The 20,007-nt window shown below is 40.4% G+C and overlaps 1 protein-coding gene and 1 long non-coding RNA gene across 2 annotated transcripts; one reads left to right on the top strand and one right to left on the bottom strand.

Annotated features, from left to right (window-relative positions):
* The first annotated feature begins 12,459 nt into the window (after window positions 1–12,459).
* On the top strand, window positions 12,460–14,748 carry LOC120113052 (GDSL esterase/lipase ACHE-like). Its single transcript, XM_039133621.1, has 5 exons — window positions 12,460–12,864; window positions 13,084–13,293; window positions 13,396–13,556; window positions 13,627–13,897; window positions 14,106–14,748. The coding sequence occupies exons 1-5, from the start codon at window positions 12,633–12,635 to the stop codon at window positions 14,372–14,374; spliced, it is 1,143 nt and encodes a 380-aa protein (XP_038989549.1). The 5' UTR covers window positions 12,460–12,632; the 3' UTR covers window positions 14,375–14,748.
* LOC120113053 lies at window positions 13,901–16,513 on the bottom strand. Its single transcript, XR_005514828.1, has 3 exons — window positions 16,409–16,513; window positions 16,211–16,295; window positions 13,901–13,946 (listed from the first exon to the last, which is right to left on the bottom strand). It is a non-coding gene; the product is annotated as an uncharacterized LOC120113053 (long non-coding RNA).
* Between the last annotated feature and the right edge of the window lie 3,494 nt (window positions 16,514–20,007).

The raw sequence follows: 20,007 nt of genomic DNA, 5'->3' as shown, positions 1-20,007 counted from the left end.
GCTACATCGCAATTACATTGAATATAACTCTTGATAGGACTTCTACTTCTTATTGCAGCATCCTGCACCATGGTTTAGGAGTTCCTTAATTGTTGATGTTAAACATACATAAACAAAGATGCATTAAAAAAAAAAAAAAAAAAGAGCACCGCTCCCGCCAAGGTCAATGCGTGCTGTTGCCCTAATGCCACGAGCCTCGACGTCGGCCCCCGTCGTCGTTAAATTGAACCCTGTCGCCTGGTTTTATACAGAACGGAGCCCCCTCTTCTTTCTTAAGTAATCGATGTGGAACGAATAATACAACAAAGAATGCTATTAATAAACAAAGTAAATCACAAAAATCTTTCTAAAATTAATAATAAATTATATTTACAATCAATAGTATAAAAAATCATAGGCTTATCTTTCTAAGTCTTATTTTTATATAAAATTTTATTCTATAATTTAACAAAATATTAATTAAATCGTTAACTTTAAATGCGATCCAAATATTACCTCAGAAATTTTTTTTAAAATAACTAAAATAATCTTTCATGATATGACAAGTACTTAAGGATATAAAAATAAAAAAACGTGTGCATCCTCCTTTTGTCTAGAAATAGAAGGCATAGTTGGGCTGACAAACTTTTCCGGTATGTCTTCCTTGCCACGTGTAGAACTTTGGTGCCTCGAAGTTTGCTAATTATGGCTTGGTGGACTGGTCATCGATGGAACATAACTGCTCCTCAGAGTGCTCATAATCTGTTCTATTTAGACTTGCAACTGGACCATTTCTTGCAATTTAAATCCCAGTCGCATATGGTCCAAGGAAAGACTAAGTCTTAGGGATTTCATCTTGGAGGAGGTGTCTTCAAGCATTTGATGCCCAAGAATTACTACTCAAGCACTGTATATGTTCGACATTTGTTAGAATGATTATATATTTATTTTTTTGAAGAAACAAGAAAAATGATGGAGGATATTTCATTTTATCGGTCAAAATGATCCAACTTCATTCTATGTTCGCAATATATCTGCAAGCAATTGACAAAAATATTGGAAGAGTATATACATATGAACTCGCATCATTACTGATAGGAAGTGCCCATTGCTTAGAAACATAATTACCTCAATCCTAGAACGATGAAAGCTATATACCGAACCCCAGCACCATGTATTTTAACATAAGATCTATTGGCATTATGGCACCTAGAAATTGCTATATTGCAATGGAATAATGAATTTAATTTAAGGTTATATCTGGAAAACTTTTGAAAAATTAAATTGATGGATAAGTTTGACTAGATTGAGGCATGTTGAAAAAAACTATCCTAAGAACGTGATTCGCCCTCTCGTGTGAGTCTACGGCAATCTCGTCATCTAAGGTACAACAACATGGCTCAGCCCGATCCTCCTCTGACGAGCATGACTGCTGAAAGGCTAGACACGATTGACTCCTTCAATTGCTTAGAAGATATAAAGATTGTGAAAGAAGAAAAATAAAGCATGGAGAAAGAGCCACCGAGTGAAAAATAGTAGGAGTCTCTATCTCAAACTTTAATAGGGAGCATACAGACAGAAGTGTGATGGTGTGATCATGTGATGATCCCATGGCTATGGACCTGGACCCCATTTATGAACCTTGACCAAATGACCAAAGTGATGTAATTTTGAAAGGAGACGTATGGCAAAAATTATACGCGTCATGCGCCCCACCACGCCATGCACACGGCGGGCCAAGCCAAGTTGCGCATGTGTGTGGTCACCAACTCACTTCCCTTGAAGCCAGACTTGGGTTTCAAGGGACGGGGTTTCCATAAAAGCAAGACAACTTGCTTTTACATTTCTAACGTAGGACTAACCGAAGAAGATAAGAATTTATTTTAAAAATTTAAATCTTTTCATAATTTAAAATTTTCCAACAATTCCTATGAAAATTTAAATTTTTTCAAAAATATAAAGAAGAATATCTAAGTAATTTATACTATACAATAGTTGAGATGTCCTGTGGACTTGAACTTTACTTAATATTAATTGCATTCATCTCAAGAAAACGTAATAGATTAGATCTTGAGCTAGGTTCTTTATCTCAGACTTTGAAATATCACACATGCAGTACAGACCAATTAGATCTTTACACAGTCAGCACCACTTAAAGGCCGGCCTTGCATTTATACACATCGTTGGAATAAAATCCAGTTGGTAAAGGAAATCCAATTAGAGATAAGCTGCCCATGAGCATCATGGCATAAGTCAAAGGAAACGAGGAGGCAAGCCCCCCCATCTTTCGCATATCTTGCTCATCCGACATGGCATGAATCACCGAACCTGCACTCAGGAGTCAGGAAGAGTAATGCTTTGAAAAACGCGTGATTCATTAAGTGAAAGACGCTAACCGAATAGTTAGAGATGCCAAGCAAAGATCATATAGCCTAAATGACTGCAAGTTGAATAAGCTATGACCCTCCTTAGATCGTTCTGTAATATTCCAGTGGTTGCTGCATTTGTAATGTCCGGGCCCACAACCTACTAGGCCCAATAAGAAATAGGCCCAGTTAAGGGTTGGGCCCAAATTTCACTGTAGCCAGCATAATTATTATCAGGAATAAAAAAAAAAAACGAAGGGATAAGACCGACAGGGAGGGGTTACCGCACCCCCTGCTGGCAGCCGATGCCGGCGCGCCGGAGACAAGGGGGGCGGCGGCCAGTCCCGAAGTATGGAGGAAAGGAGAGGATGGGACCTCTCAGAGGGGGGTTTCATCCTCTAAACAAATATTTAAGCCTCTGCCGGCAACCCCAAATCACAGACCCCCCTAAACACCGAACGAGAGAAAGAGAGAGGGAGCCGAAGCCCTGGAGCCGAAGGCGAAGGAGCCCTGAAGCTCCAAGAGGAAGGAGGGACTACCAGGGGGAAGAACTGCCCAACGGTAACCAGCAAAAAGCCAGGTAAGCCCCCTGCCTTCTCTCCCCCTGTTTTGTGCAAGACAACAAAGAAACAAAGAAAGAAGGGAGGAAGGGGACTGCTGGCAGACCAAGGGAGCGGCCGCGGGCATCCCGCAGTGCCGCCGGCTTCTCCCGGCATCTCTTCCCCGTGGGAGAAGAGAAGGCCGCCGCAGGCGCGGCCGTGGGCTCAGCCGCAGGCGCGGCTGTGGACGCCGCGAGCTCGGCCGTGGCACCGCCGACTGTGGCTCGGCCCTCCCAAACCCCCCTTCTTCCTTCACAGGGGAAGAATGAAGAGAGGAAGAGAGAGGGTTTGGGAGTGAGAGAGAGAATATGGGGGGTTGGTGAAGGGAGGTTGAAGAAAAGGGAAGAATGAAAGAAGAGAGGAAGAGGGGACTCATCCTCGTCGTCGTGTGCGGCGGCCGCCGGCTTCGGCCGCGAGCACCGTCGACGCAGGCGCGGCCGAGAGTGCCGCAGGCTCGGCCGGGGATGCCGCGGGGCTTGGCTGCGGACGCCGCCGGTCGTGGGCCGTCCCCCTCCGCTCGCCGTCCTCCCTTTCCGCTCGTCGTGCTCCCATCGTCGGAGAAGAGAGGAAGGGGGAGATCGGGATGAAAGAGAAGGGAGGAGAGGAAGCTTCGGGAAGGAGAAGAAAAGAAGAAGGAGAAGAGAAGAAAAAGGGAAGAAAAAGGGAAAGAAAAAGAAAAAGAAAGAAAGAAAGAAAAAAAAATAAAATAAAATGGGTTTAGCCAAATTTGGACTAACCCAAGCCCAATTAGACTGGGCTAAGTCTAAATCCGAGCTCAATCAGATTGGGCTAAGTTTGGACGAGCCCAAACCATAAATTGGGTTAAATCCGAGCTAATTTTAAGTTAAATTGAAATAGGTCCAAACCCAATTAAGCTGAGTTGGTCTCAGCAGACCTAATTGATTGTGAATCAGGCCCAATTCAAGCCCAATTCAACTGACAGAAGGTCGAATTGACCTTGAGCTAACCCTGACTCAGGCCCAAATGAGCCACATCGACCAAATCAGAGGACCCAATTGGCTAGAAAAGGTTGGACCCAATTATAAACGAGGCCCAATCCTTTAATTAAAAACCCAATCAACCCATGTGGACCTAATCTGGTTTTAAATCGAGCCCCAAAGGCTCTAAATTGGGTAAATTGGACTTGGGCTAGATCCTTGGATGGGATCCAAGCAAGTAAGTTCATAGTATGATGAACTAAGAAATTTTATAATAAATAAATGGGGAATAATGTGATCCCTATGGTGTTGTTTTAGGTGATTAAGGATTTGTCACATGGACTTGAGAAATTTGGAAAGCGAATTGAGGTAAGTAATCTGTCTTAATCCTATCGTAGATCTTGTACTACGTTTTATGAGATGAACCAGTGTTTTTCTTTATACAATTTGAATTGTATGCATGATTAGTGAAGAATGTAAGTAACCTGTCCTAATCCTGTTATGGATCATGTTATGTTATTAATGTTTCCTAAGCATTTATTTTAAGTATATATGTTTCATACATGATATGTTACAATGCATAAGTAACTTTAATGATCCCAGAAGCTATGGCTATGTATGCAACATGATGATACTGATATTATAATCATGCATGTAAGTTTATAAAGGCTTAGCTAGCCCAGAGGCACTATAATGGGCTCAAAGATGCTACTGAGAATGACTGAGCCGCCAGTGGCTGAATAGTAACTGAGCTGCCCCGCCAGTGGCTGAATAGTAACTGAGCTGCCCCGCCAGTGGCTGAATAGTAACTGAGCCTGCCCCGCCAGTGGCTGAATTGGAATTGGGCCTGCCCCGCCAGTGGCTGAAATAGTAACTGAGCTTGCCCCGCCAGTGGCTGAATAGTAACTGAGCTGGCCCCGCCAGTGGCCGAGTCTGACTTCGCAGTAGCATCCGAGAGTAAAAGGACCACGGCATGCCGGGGGGCACGGTTTCATATGCATATAATATGAAAATTTTGTGATTTGCACTACTGCTTTGTTTAAATTGCATCCTTATTATGCCAGGATGATTATTAGATAAACATGCATGTCAGCTTCTCAAAACCCTGATTTACATGTTTAGTCTACTGGTTGATCCAGTAGGATTATGCAGGATTACTTACTGAGCCGTGTAGCTCATATCCGTTCGTTTACTTTTTCTTTCAGATCCTCACCAGTGATCGCCATCAGATATGTTTTATTTTGTTACAGAGCTTCGTATTTTTGGAGAAGCTTATATACTTCTGTACATTTGAATAGCATAGAAGTTCTGTATTTTTGGTTTCAAATCTGAAGGTTGTACTGCAAACTTTTAATATATATATAGGATGAATTCTTTTGGCTACCTGTTACCCCTGTATGAGGCTGCGTGCTACTGTGGGCGATAGTCGGCAATAGCACGGCCGTGTCACGGATCCGGATCCGGGGCGTGACATCTAGTGGTATCAGAGCTATAGGTTAATCATGAGTAAAAAAAAAAAATTTCAAATTTTAATAAGGGCATGGGTAGTTAAGTCTCATTTAGTGAGATTTCGTATATTGGAAAGAAAGAAAAGATTTTATTGGTCGCATCATCGGTCAGTCACAAAAAATTGCTTGACACAAATATTTTGATAGGTGACAATGAGCAACAAAAAGAAAGATGTTAGGGCTAATACAAAACCATTCTAGGGGCATGATTGTGACAGGTATGGTATCAGAATTTAAGATTTAAGACTACTAAGGATTTTGGTATTTTGAATCAGAATGCTAGCAAGCCATGCCAAAATAAGAATAAATTATTTTGGAGATTTCTCGATGGAGTAATTTGTTTTTTTGGATTATGATTAAATTAGATTTTTGACTGATATTAAGTGGGAGTACTAGCCATGGAATGTTAAAGTACATAGTGATTATTTGTGTATTAGTATATAGGTGATTTTGGAAGTTTTAACTTGATACTGGGTACTGTGGATAATACTTCTAGTTTGAAGTTAATTATTTTGATGGCAAGATAGGGTTCATTCATAAGTTGTTTAAGGCTTGGACAAGGAAAGATTTTTATTCTTCGAGGATGAAATTTGTATGACAATTATGCATGAAACTATTATATAGAAAGAAAATATATTTGAGAATGAGATCTAAGAGTTTTCCCCTTTGTTTACTTGGAATGTGAAATATTAGATCTTTGCAAATTATAATGCAAGATTAATATTTTGATTGGAAGTCATTTAGTAAATCCTGAGAATAATTTTCAATGTTGAAGAATATTTTAGGCTCAAATGTTCTACTATGGATAAAGTGCAGTTGTTTGTGATCCTGTGATAAATCAATTAAACGAATATTAGTTGATGTTTTGACAAAAAAAAAAAGAGAAGAAAATGATGATGACATGGGGTCATTAGGAAATGCGAGTGGAATCAGCAATAGAGTTGATATGGGAACAGGCCCAATAGCACATGATGATTCAGGGGTTTGTACTTAGTGACCCTGCTTCTAAGATTTGAAATAAACTATTTCATCTCTAATAGAGGGGCAATTATCAAATGCTTTCGTTTATCACTAAGAAGCAAGTTTAAATTGTTTCATGAGGAAGGTGAAAGTTATGGATGATAATTCCACATATCATCGTCTGGTGGAAAGAGTACAAAAGAAGAAGATTTTTAAATAGAGATCTTACACCAAAAGTATACATCCTTTTCTTTTAACGGAGATGTGAGATCCAGAATCACCTTCTAGCAATGCTAAAGTAGGGCAGATTATTGTTCATGCAATTTAAAGATACCTAATATAAGATTAGGATATTGAGAAACAATTTCTAGAAGTTTACATAATTCTGAGCTTAAAATATTCTAAGATGATTTGAGAGTTCATCTCTTATTAGAAAGGAAGGCTCATTTTTATGGCTGAAGTTGCTGGAAATGTAAAAATTCGTTTAAACGTTTGTCACTTGTTTAAGGGGATCTCATGTTGGGATACCCTTTCTTTGCTCGTTCATGGAAAAGTAAAAAGCAGTTCTAGCTAAGTAAAATTCGATCTAGATGGAGGAAAGATTTGTAGTGCAAATATCCATGAGGTATTAAATAGTTCTGTTTGTAGACAAGTAGTATGTTGATCAAAAGTTATTAGTGAATTCAAAGGATTTTGATGTTTTGAATCAGAGTGCGCAGCGAAAATATAGTGGTCTGAATTATTTACCTAAGTTGGTTAGAAGTGCGATTCCTTTAATTCGGAAAGTTTTGATCTGTTTTTTGGTGTAGTAGGATTTTTCTTGATAAATAAAAAGAGAATGTTCTGATTTTGGATAGCACGGTGCTATCCTAGATTCTCCAGTTTTATGTCGTGCTAAGAAATTCTTAGCATCTTTTGACTAGAATTAATGGATCATCGATTTTTGATCTCAGATCTGAAATATGCTGATATGAACCTCCGTCCTTCTAAATGTGAAGCTTGAATTTTTTTTAATTAATATCAACTCTCCATCTGATTAAAAGAAATTGAGGTTATCAGTAGACCATGATGAATTTCAATCAAGAGTGGACTAGAGTTGTTTATGATCCAATCTTGTGATAGATCGGTTAATCGAGAGCAGTTGATAGTTTGATAAAGAAATTTGATATTTTTATTCAAAATTAAGATGTTGATTTTCGTGTATAAGCAACAAAAAAAAAAAGTTTGAATTAGATCACCTATTAAAAGAACTAAATCTCGAAGTAATGGACCTTACTCTTTTGATAAGATCTACTGATGAAGTTGTATTGATAAAGAGAATTATTAGAAGATTTGAGTTAACTTTCTAGTGGAGAAAAGTGTTGTTGATTCTATGAATAATCTGGAGATAGCTATATAATTTCACCAGTGAGTTTTTCTATTGTTGGCAACTCCTGGGAGATTTTGAGCATCTTAAATTTAGTATTAACGGATTGATGGTGCCTTGGATGGGCTCAGACCTGGAATGTTCCTTACTCCTAGCTATGACATTTTCGATCTACCTATTTGAAAGGGGTTTGAAGTTTTGCTAGGGTAAAGGTTGATCATTAAATTGTAGGCAAAATTAAGAGAAGAAAGAGGATTATAGATTATGAAAAGTGTTTGATGTTAATGCTCTCACCTATTTCTGTTAAGCCGATTACGATCTTTGTGTGGACAATCCAAACTCTGGAAGACATGCTGAGGGCTTGCACTGTGGACCTAGGTGGAAACTGGGATAGTCACATACCACTGGTGGAATTTGCTTATAACAATAGCTACCATTCCAGTATCCAGATGGCCCCATACGAAGCTCTCTATGGGAGAAGATGCCGATCCCCCTTACACTGGGATGATGTCGGGGAACGGAAAATGCTAGGCCCCGAACTGGCCCAGCACACCAGAGACAAGGTACTACTAATTAAGCAAAGGCTTCAAGCTGCCCAGGATAGACAGAAAAGATGGGCTGACAGAGGAAGAAGGGCCTTGGAATTTTTGGAGGGGAACTTTGTCTTCCTAAAAATTTCACCATCAAAGGGTATTACCCGATTCGGAAGACACGGCAAATTAAGTCCTCGCTACATTGGCCCATTTGAGGTTCTTGCTAGAATAGGCAAAGTTGCCTACAAATTGGCCCTACCTTCAGAGCTATCAGGCGTACACAACGTCTTTCACGTCTCTTTGTTACGGAGGTACGTTCCGGATCCCAGCCATGTGGTACCACATGAGCCTCTGCAATTAAATAAAGATTTAACCTATGAGGAGGCTCCCCTGCGCATCATAGACAGAAAAGAGCAAATTCTCCGAAGGCGCACCATTCCCTACGTTAAAGTCCAGTGGACCAACCACACTGAAAGGGAAGCTACCTGGGAATTGGAGGAAGAGATGCGACAACGCTACCCTCAGCTCTTCGAGAACCGAGGTATGTTTAATTTCGAGGACGAAATTTATTTAAGGGGGAAAGGATGTAATGTCCGGGCCCACAACCTACTAGGCCCAATAAGAAATAGGCCCAGTTAAGGGTTGGGCCCAAATTTCACTGTAGCCAGCATAATTATTATCAGGAATAAAAAAAAAAACGAAGGGATAAGACCGACAGGGAGGGTTACCGCACCCCCTGCTGGCAGCCGATGCCGGCGCGCCGGAGACAAGGGGGGGCGGCGGCCAGTCCCGAAGTATGAAGGAAAGGAGAGGATGGGACCTCTCAGAGGGGGGTTTCATCCTCTAAACAAATATTTAAGCCTCTGCCGGCAACCCCAAATCACAGACCCCCCTAAACACCGAACGAGAGAAAGAGAGAGGGAGCCGAAGCCCTGGAGCCGAAGGCGAAGGAGCCCTGAAGCTCCAAGAGGAAGGAGGGACTACCAGGGGGAAGAACTGCCCAACGGTAACCAGCAAAAAGCCAGGTAAGCCCCCTGCCTTCTCTCCCCCTGTTTTGTGCAAGACAACAAAGAAACAAAGAAAGAAGGGAGGAAGGGGACTGCTGGCAGACCAAGGGAGCGGCCGCGGGCATCCCGCAGTGCCGCCGGCTTCTCCCGGCATCTCTTCCCCGTGGGAGAAGAGAAGGCCGCCGCAGGCGCGGCCGTGGGCTCAGCCGCAGGCGCGGCTGTGGACGCCGCGAGCTCGGCCGTGGCACCGCCGACTGTGGCTCGGCCCTCCCAAACCCCCCTTCTTCCTTCACAGGGGAAGAATGAAGAGAGGAAGAGAGAGGGTTTGGGAGTGAGAGAGAGAATATGGGGGGTTGGTGAAGGGAGGTTGAAGAAAAGGGAAGAATGAAAGAAGAGAGGAAGAGGGGACTCATCCTCGTCGTCGTGTGCGGCGGCCGCCGGCTTCGGCCGCGAGCACCGTCGACGCAGGCGCGGCGAGAGTGCCGCAGGCTCGGCCGGGGATGCCGCGGGGCTTGGCTGCGGACGCCGCCGGTCGTGGGCCGTCCCCCTCCACTCGCCGTCCTCCCTTTCCGCTCGTCGTGCTCCCATCGTCGGAGAAGAGAGGAAGGGGGAGATCGGGATGAAAGAGAAGGGAGGAGAGGAAGCTTCGGGAAGGAGAAGAAAAGAAGAAGGAGAAGAGAAGAAAAAGGGAAGAAAAAGGGAAAGAAAAAGAAAAAGAAAGAAAGAAAGAAAAAAAAATAAAATAAAATGGGTTTAGCCAAATTTGACTAACCCAAGCCCAATTAGACTGGGCTAAGTCTAAATCCGAGCTCAATCAGATTGGGCTAAGTTTGGACGAGCCCAAACCATAAATTGGGTTAAATCCGAGCTAATTTTAAGTTAAATTGAAATAGGTCCAAACCCAATTAAGCTGAGTTGGTCTCAGCAGACCTAATTGATTGTGAATCAGGCCCAATTCAAGCCCAATTCAACTGACAGAAGGTCGAATTGACCTTGAGCTAACCCTGACTCAGGCCCAAATGAGCCACATCGACCAAATCAGAGGACCCAATTGGCTAGAAAAGGTTGGACCCAATTATAAACGAGGCCCAATCCTTTAATTAAAAACCCAATCAACCCATGTGGACCTAATCTGGTTTTAAATCGAGCCCCAAAGGCTCTAAATTGGGTAAATTGGACTTGGGCTAGATCCTTGGATGGGATCCAAGCAAGTAAGTTCATAGTATGATGAACTAAGAAATTTTATAATAAATAAATGGGGAATAATGTGATCCCTATGGTGTTGTTTTAGGTGATTAAGGATTTGTCACATGGACTTGAGAAATTTGGAAAGCGAATTGAGGTAAGTAATCTGTCTTAATCCTATCGTAGATCTTGTACTACGTTTTATGAGATGAACCAGTGTTTTTCTTTATACAATTTGAATTGTATGCATGATTAGTGAAGAATGTAAGTAACCTGTCCTAATCCTGTTATGGATCATGTTATGTTATTAATGTTTCCTAAGCATTTATTTTAAGTATATATATTTCATACATGATATGTTACAATGCATAAGTAACTTTAATGATCCCAGAAGCTATGGCTATGTATGCAACATGATGATACTGATATTATAATCATGCATGTAAGTTTATAAAGGCTTAGCTAGCCCAGAGGCACTATAATGGGCTCAAAGATGCTACTGAGAATGACTGAGCCGCCAGTGGCTGAATAGTAACTGAGCTGCCCCGCCAGTGGCTGAATAGTAACTGAGCTGCCCCGCCAGTGGCTGAATAGTAACTGAGCCTGCCCCGCCAGTGGCTGAATTGGAATTGGGCCTGCCCCGCCAGTGGCTGAATAGTAACTGAGCTTGCCCCGCCAGTGGCTGAATAGTAACTGAGCTGGCCCCGCCAGTGGCCGAGTCTGACTTCGCAGTAGCATCCGAGAGTAAAAGGACCATGGCATGCCGGGGGGCACGGTTTCATATGCATATAATATGAAAATTTTGTGATTTGCACTACTGCTTTGTTTAAATTGCATCCTTATTATGCCAGGATGATTATTAGATAAACATGCATGTCAGCTTCTCAAAACCCTGATTTACATGTTTAGTCTACTGGTTGATCCGGTAGGATTATGCAGGATTACTTACTGAGCCGTGTAGCTCATATCCGTTCGTTTACTTTTTCTTTCAGATCCTCACCAGTGATCGCCATCAGATATGTTTTATTTTGTTACAGAGCTTCGTATTTTGGAGAAGCTTATATACTTCTGTACATTTGAATAGCATAGAAGTTTTGTATTTTTGGTTTCAAATCTGAAGGTTGTACTGCAAACTTTTAATATATATATAAGGATGAATCCTTTTTGGCTACCTGTTACCCCTGTATGAGGCTGCGTGCTACTGTGGGCGATAGTCGGCAATAGCACGGCCGTGTCACGGATCCGGATCCGGGGCGTGACAGCATTATTTTCATATAAGTATCTCCTCCAAAAATATTTGTGATTTAATACCTTGCAAATTTTTTATTTTGGACTCATTAAGAGTATAACTCAACTTGTCGGGTTTATTTTGTTACCGATATAAGCGTTCGTCATAGAAATGGAAGAAGATATACTCTAAGAATATGCTTAGATACGATCACTCAATCAGCTTCGTTTTTACCATAATGATTCTCTTTCATAGGATCTCTAATTACAAAGGTTGGGTATCCACTGTTGATGACCAAGTAATGGACTTAAGCCCTATCCTCCATTCCTCCTCGATGATTCTAAGACTTTACTCCTAGGCAAACTCTTCGTTAGTGAACCTGCCAAGTTTTTCTAAGACTTTGACAAATTTCAAAGAAAGTATATTATTTCTTTTGAGTTATCATATAAATGTATGGTGAAGATGGATACGCCGGTTCATCTTTTATCAGTATACTTTTAATCAGTCAGTTTTATCACAATCTTATTATTACAATGAACTAATATGATTGGAACTAGCTTAGGTACTAACAACAGTTTTGAGATAAGATTTTTTAATTCATTGGGCCTCAATACAGATGGTATCCATAGCAATCAGCTCGGCCTTAGGATTTTCATATAAACATTATTGCTCCTTGAACATCCAAAACTGAAATCCTCCGTGATTACTTTGACATTGACCCGGTTTTGCCAATATTAACTTTTATGAATGGACTGCAGCAGACAAATTTTTTTTATCAAAATGTTTCTTAAGATTGAAAGAGAGTGGGCAACCACCAAGCGGTCATCATTGTGTCTTTTTGGCAACTTCTCGACTTTTGAGTTTATCTATTCAAACAATCCAGCATCACCTCCAGCCTGAGTTCCCTCCTTCAAAGCCTCCCTCCTTCAAAGCCTCCTTTCTGTCACCTCTTAGATCCAAGCAATGAAGCTTTCTCCTCTTCTTCTTGGTTTCCTATCAGTTCTGCTGCTGCTCTCAGTCCCAGTCTCATCCTCGCCATGCCATTTCCCTGCCGTTATCAATCTGGGCGACTCAAATTCAGATACAGGTGGTCTCTCAGCCGCCTTCGGGCCGGTCCGCACACCGTACGGTGAGACCTTCTTCAGGATGCCTGCAGGCAGGTACTCAGATGGCCGCCTTATCATCGACTTCATTGGTAATTATCTCCCTTTTATCCATATAAATTAGCTGCTAATCAACGCCATTTAGAACTCTTACTTCAAACAGTTGAATTTGAGGGGTAGTTTTCAGGGAATTAAAGATCACCAAAGCCCATGGGGGTCACTCATGGAGACCCAATACAGAATCCTAGTACTGATTCCACCATAAATTATCTGATCGAATTTGTGGTCATATTTTTTTGTCAAATTTCCAGCTGAGAGCTTTGGATTGCCATACCTCAGTGCCTACCTTGATTCATTGGGCACGAATTTCCGGCATGGTGCTAATTTTGCGTCCGCAGCAGCTACAATTATGCCGCAGAACACAACCCTTTCTCAGGGTGGCTACAGTCCCTTCTCTTTAGATGTGCAGCTGGATGAGTTCTTGCAGTTCAAATCCCGGTCTCAAACGATCTACGAACGAGGCAAGTTCTAGTCATTCTAAGCCATCACTCCACTGTAGTTCAGCAGTTGGGTTCTGCTGCTTAAATTTATCAAACTTTTGTTGCATATGAAACAAACTGCAGGAGGAGTTTACAGGGAATTGATGCCCAGAAAGGAGTACTTCTCTCGAGCGCTGTATACATTCGACATCGGTCAGAACGACATCACTGCCTTCTCTTTCCTTAACATATCGGCAAACGATTACATCCCGAATGCTTTGAACGAGTTCTCGTCGGTGATAAAGGTATGGATAGATTGAAAACAGATGATGTTTCTGAGATATGGTATGATGGTGAGCTTGTGTTGGCATGCAGAGCATCTACGAGGAGGGAGGAAGGTCATTTTGGATCCACAACACTGGTCCTCTCGGCTGCCTTTCTTATGTTTTGTTACGAATGCCCCTCACAGCAGAACAGTTGGACTCTGCCGGCTGTGCCATTCCTTACAATCAATTAGCCCAGCAATTCAACAGGATGCTCAATGAAACAGTAATCCAGCTAAGTAAGGATCTTCCTCTCGCAGCGATCGCATTGGTCGACATATACTCCATCAAGTACAAACTCATAAGTGAAGCCACAAAGTACGGTAAGGCCCTCCAACCCCTTCTAACAATGGCAATGGTGATGGATAATCCCTGTAACAAGCATGACGCACTGTGACCAACCTGCTAACAATTTTGCGATCGAACCATTTCATCAAATTTCATTTCATTTTGCCACAACTTCTGTGTCCTTCGCCATGTAGAAAGATAGAGCATGAAATGTCCATTTACTAAAGCTAGAAATGGTTTCAGGATTTGAGCAGCCACTTAGAGTTTGCTGTGGATATGGTGGTGGCGAGTACAACTTCGATTTCAATGTGAGGTGCAGCGATACGGCTGAGGTGAATGGCACTAATGTTCTGCTCGGCAAGTCATGCAAGGATCCCTCAAAAAGCATTATTTGGGATGGAGTTCATTACACAGAGGCTGCAAACAGGTGGGTGTTTGATCAGATCAAAGGTGGGGCATTTTCAGATCCTCCCGTCCCATTGAGCATGGCATGTCGCAGGGAGAAGCCATGAACCATGCTGCCTCACAATAATGTTTACTATTAGCTACCAATAAAACTGCGAGCTGTCCCAAAGCTTCTTCAATTGGAGATGCCGCTAGCAATGTAAACATTATAAAATTCTATAGGACCAATTTCTAATTGTCATGATGGTTATAATATAAATGGAGGGATTCAGTTCTCGGCAGTTGATATCCTGAAGACAAGCAGAATGTCAACGAGCTTTTCCAATTTACAGAGGGAAAGTGAGGGGTGTGACCACAAATGGTTGGGAGTCATTGCGATCTTGTTTGCCATAAAGATGGAAAATTTACTCTTACGTCACTAAGGGAACATCTTTAGTACTGTTGCAAACTTTTGTAAACCTCAAGGCTTTTGTTGATCTTATTCTTCTCTGCATGACTGATACCTTGTTTTAATATCAGAAAACCGACTTAATTAATCGGTAGATCGTCGCTTGCGATCATAGATGGTGTCTGCAACTTTTTGTGGTTATGGATGATAGGGGAACCCTATGAACCAGTCATAATTCTACATTGCATTTTCAGAACGGCCATTATAGATTCCAGTAATTTATTCCTGTCATGAGATATATACCCATATAGGAATAATATCGTCCTTGAAAGATTGGTGACACAAGCAATGCACATTCCTACAACTTTGTGGATTCAATCTACTAGATTTCGCTAGTGAATGGGTTTTGATGATTTCTGAGATTTTAATGCTGATGGTTCAAGGATTAAACAATCAACTCAAGGGAATCAACGGTAACTAATAGATATTTAGTATGTTAGGTCATACTTTTCTAGAAGTATCATGCAACTAACTTTGTTCTTGAGTCCACTTCCCTAATAAGCAAACCAAAGAATAAATACATTCCATCCCCTCAGAAAACGTTAAAATCATGAGCAGGGGCGGCCCAATACATTTGGGGGCCTTACGCGAACTCATTAGAAGAGGCCTTTTTAATTATTATTTAAATAATAAATTTTTTAATAAGTATAAAAATATTTTAAAATTTTTATTTAAAAATAATTCGTCTAGCTTTTTGAGAAGCAAAATTACTAATTAAACTTTTATACTCAAGATCCATTAAAATACTATTTTCAATCGATAATATAGCTAATCAATTTAATCTTTCTTGTGACATAGTTGATCGCAAATAAGATTTTATCAACTTTAATTTTGAAAAACTTCTTTCAGCAGAAGCAACTGTTATAGGTATTGTTAATAATATCCTATATGCAATGCATGCATTTGGAAAAAAATCTATTTTTTTTATAAAACTTAAAATATCAATAGGGGTACTAGTTTCTGTTTGTAAAATTTTTTTTAAAATTTTTAACTCTGAAAACAGATCAATACCATCAATATCAGAATATTATATTACATTACAGTAATATTATACTATATCATATATTTATATATTGATATATATTATATTTTGTTATGCTATATTGTATAATACTATACAATGTTCTTTATGGTTATTTTGTCATACTAAAAGTACTTTCACATGTTAAAATGAAACAGCAATTTAGAAATGTAGTTATCCAAACATTTTTTTATAAATTCTCTGCTTCCAAAAGTTTTACCGTCGACAGCTCTCCCAATCAAGACCTAAGTAATTTCGAGCTGCATGCCAAAGGAACATTATAGAGGTATAACTCCATTGGTAATTTAAATTAATTCCACCAAGAAAGAAGAAGAGAAACAGCTATAAAGATGAGAATAAATTATTAGAAAAAGAAACAAAGGTAATTTAAATCATCCGATATTGAGTAAAGAAAACTCGGTGAATTCATAAAAAACTAGGGTTTGATCAGAAGGCAAAATCTAAAAATCCAACCTTTGAGATGGAGGACGATCCGGATTCGCTGCGAGCACGAGCTCTGCCAGTAGGAATAGAGCGTCAGCTTTGCCGGTTTCGCGATCTCGTGGGAAAAAAAAATTGAACAGAATTAGAAGGGAATTCAGCTCGGGAGCGAGGAATCTAATCCATGGATCGAGGTGAAGAAGTAATAGGGGGGAAAGAGGAGACGATTACTTTCGATTCGGACGCCATGGATCGCGGTCGGCACTCGAAGGTGATGGCGGATGGGTTTTACTTGAAGCAAATGGCAGGTGAAAAAAGGAGGCTTTTTTGATAGCAACAGGCCCGGCTTGTATATTAATTGCTCTCATTAAAGAAAAATTTTAATGATAACAACCATATTATATTAATTACTTCAACCTTATTGAGTATATATATATATATATATATATATAGAGAGAGAGAGAGAGAGAGAGAGCACAAAGCCCGGCCTATATAAACAGAGCCTGATAACATATTTATTAATTGTCGTCATCAGAGGAAAATTTTAATGATAACCATATTATATTAATTGCTTCAACCTTGTTGAGTATACGTATATAGAAATAGTTCTGGTAAATCTTTTGATTGGATATTAGCTTTTATGGTGATTCCTATTTTTATTTTCTAATTCTAAGCAGAAGATAAGATGGATGCAGCCGACTGCTATTTAAGGGCTGGCCACTGATAATAAATCAAGACTCTTTCCCTAACTTGTTTGTTGCCAGAATGTATCATATATAAAGAAATTGAACGGCATTTGCTCGAGAAGTAGGGACTTAAAAATTCTATCCTTCGTCATTTTTTTATTGGTTCTCAGTTTCCATGTATTTCATGAGAATTTTAAGCTACCAACACAACCTTGGATCATGCTAATGCATCCAATAAAAAAATGATAATTAGTTTGTAGGACTCGAGATGGACATTGTCACGCCCCCACCTGTGTAGGGCACGTGAGGCATCCAGTGCCCACGTGGGGACCACATGAGGGGGGAAACACGGGGCTTCCTGCTAAATATTGTCCGGTTTTGGAGCTTCACGCAAGAGTCCTTCGTCCCTCTCCGATTTTGTTTTCCTCCCAAAACGCGTCTGCAGGATTTGGAGACACCCGCCTCATATGCCGGGGCGCCTCCGCGGAACACGTGAGGCACCCAGTGCCCACATGGGGGCCACATAAGGGGGGAGACACGAGGCTCTCCTGCTAAATATTATCTGGTTCCAGGGCGTGACAGACATAGGCTGGCTTTGAGGCCTGTTAGGTATGGTTGCCTTCGACCCAGGCCAAATATGAGGATAAAGAGCTTTTGGGCCCAAGTTTGGCCCTAAATTGAAGCCTTCAAGCAAAGTTGCGAGTGGTCAGGGCCGACCTTGCCCTTCAGGCTCAGCTTGAGGCCATTGCAAGAGGACATCCAATGCTTGTCTTCTCTTCGTGTCTTGCCAATAACATCATCGAAGGTAGCTCGGGAATTCTTCCCTAAGTTTGATTTGTATTGCTAACTAAAACGCCTCTGCAACTTTTGCCAAATTGCTGTTCATTGTGCACCATCTGACGGAGATCGAAGTGGTACCCTGCATGTCCTCTGAATTTGAGCTGCTGCTGTTCATGCATTGCTTATAGAATGATTTACGTTTCTTCCGTAGCCAGATCCAGTTATGCAGTCATCTTCTTAAGAACTGATAGTATATTTCTGGCATAAAAGATTAGTTCGATACATAAGAATTTAAAAAATCTCGGTGCTACATCGCAATTACATTGAATATAACTCTTGATAGGACTTCTACTTCTTATTGCAGCATCCTGCACCATGGTTTAGGAGTTCCTTAATTGTTGATGTTAAACATACATAAACAAAGATGCATTAAAAAAAAAAAAAAAAAAGAGCACCGCTCCCGCCAAGGTCAATGCGTGCTGTTGCCCTATGCCACGAGCCTCGACGTCGGCCCCGTCGTCGTTAAATTGAACCCTGTCGCCTGGTTTTATACAGAACGGAGCCCCCTCTTCTTTCTTAAGTAATCGATGTGGAACGAATAATACAACAAAGAATGCTATTAATAAACAAAGTAAATCACAAAAATCTTTCTAAAATTAATAATAAATTATATTTACAATCAATAGTATAAAAAATCATAGGCTTATCTTTCTAAGTCTTATTTTTATATAAAATTTTATTCTATAATTTAACAAAATATTAATTAAATCGTTAACTTTAAATGCGATCCAAATATTACCTCAGAAATTTTTTTTAAAATAACTAAAATAATCTTTCATGATATGACAAGTACTTAAGGATATAAAAATAAAAAAACGTGTGCATCCTCCTTTTGTCTAGAAATAGAAGGCATAGTTGGGCTGACAAACTTTTCCGGTATGTCTTCCTTGCCACGTGTAGAACTTTGGTGCCTCGAAGTTTGCTAATTATGGCTTGGTGGACTGGTCATCGATGGAACATAACTGCTCCTCAGAGTGCTCATAATCTGTTCTATTTAGACTTGCAACTGGACCATTTCTTGCAATTTAAATCCCAGTCGCATATGGTCCAAGGAAAGACTAAGTCTTAGGGATTTCATCTTGGAGGAGGTGTCTTCAAGCATTTGATGCCCAAGAATTACTACTCAAGCACTGTATATGTTCGACATTTGTTAGAATGATTATATATTTATTTTTTTGAAGAAACAAGAAAAATGATGGAGGATATTTCATTTTATCGGTCAAAATGATCCAACTTCATTCTATGTTCGCAATATATCTGCAAGCAATTGACAAAAATATTGGAAGAGTATATACATATGAACTCGCATCATTACTGATAGGAAGTGCCCATTGCTTAGAAACATAATTACCTCAATCCTAGAACGATGAAAGCTATATACCGAACCCCAGCACCATGTATTTTAACATAAGATCTATTGGCATTATGGCACCTAGAAATTGCTATATTGCAATGGAATAATGAATTTAATTTAAGGTTATATCTGGAAAACTTTTGAAAAATTAAATTGATGGATAAGTTTGACTAGATTGAGGCATGTTGAAAAAAACTATCCTAAGAACGTGATTCGCCCTCTCGTGTGAGTCTACGGCAATCTCGTCATCTAAGGTACAACAACATGGCTCAGCCCGATCCTCCTCTGACGAGCATGACTGCTGAAAGGCTAGACACGATTGACTCCTTCAATTGCTTAGAAGATATAAAGATTGTGAAAGAAGAAAAATAAAGCATGGAGAAAGAGCCACCGAGTGAAAAATAGTAGGAGTCTCTATCTCAAACTTTAATAGGGAGCATACAGACAGAAGTGTGATGGTGTGATCATGTGATGATCCCATGGCTATGGACCTGGACCCCATTTATGAACCTTGACCAAATGACCAAAGTGATGTAATTTTGAAAGGAGACGTATGGCAAAAATTATACGCGTCATGCGCCCCACCACGCCATGCACACGGCGGGCCAAGCCAAGTTGCGCATGTGTGTGGTCACCAACTCACTTCCCTTGAAGCCAGACTTGGGTTTCAAGGGACGGGGTTTCCATAAAAGCAAGACAACTTGCTTTTACATTTCTAACGTAGGACTAACCGAAGAAGATAAGAATTTATTTTAAAAATTTAAATCTTTTCATAATTTAAAATTTTCCAACAATTCCTATGAAAATTTAAATTTTTTCAAAAATATAAAGAAGAATATCTAAGTAATTTATACTATACAATAGTTGAGATGTCCTGTGGACTTGAACTTTACTTAATATTAATTGCATTCATCTCAAGAAAACGTAATAGATTAGATCTTGAGCTAGGT

Source organism: Phoenix dactylifera, chromosome 14 (genome assembly GCF_009389715.1).
Source record: "Phoenix dactylifera cultivar Barhee BC4 chromosome 14, palm_55x_up_171113_PBpolish2nd_filt_p, whole genome shotgun sequence".
Lineage (NCBI taxonomy): Eukaryota > Viridiplantae > Streptophyta > Magnoliopsida > Arecales > Arecaceae > Phoenix > Phoenix dactylifera.
Note: the sequence above shows the minus strand (reverse complement) of the source record. Positions and strands in the feature narration are given on the sequence as shown.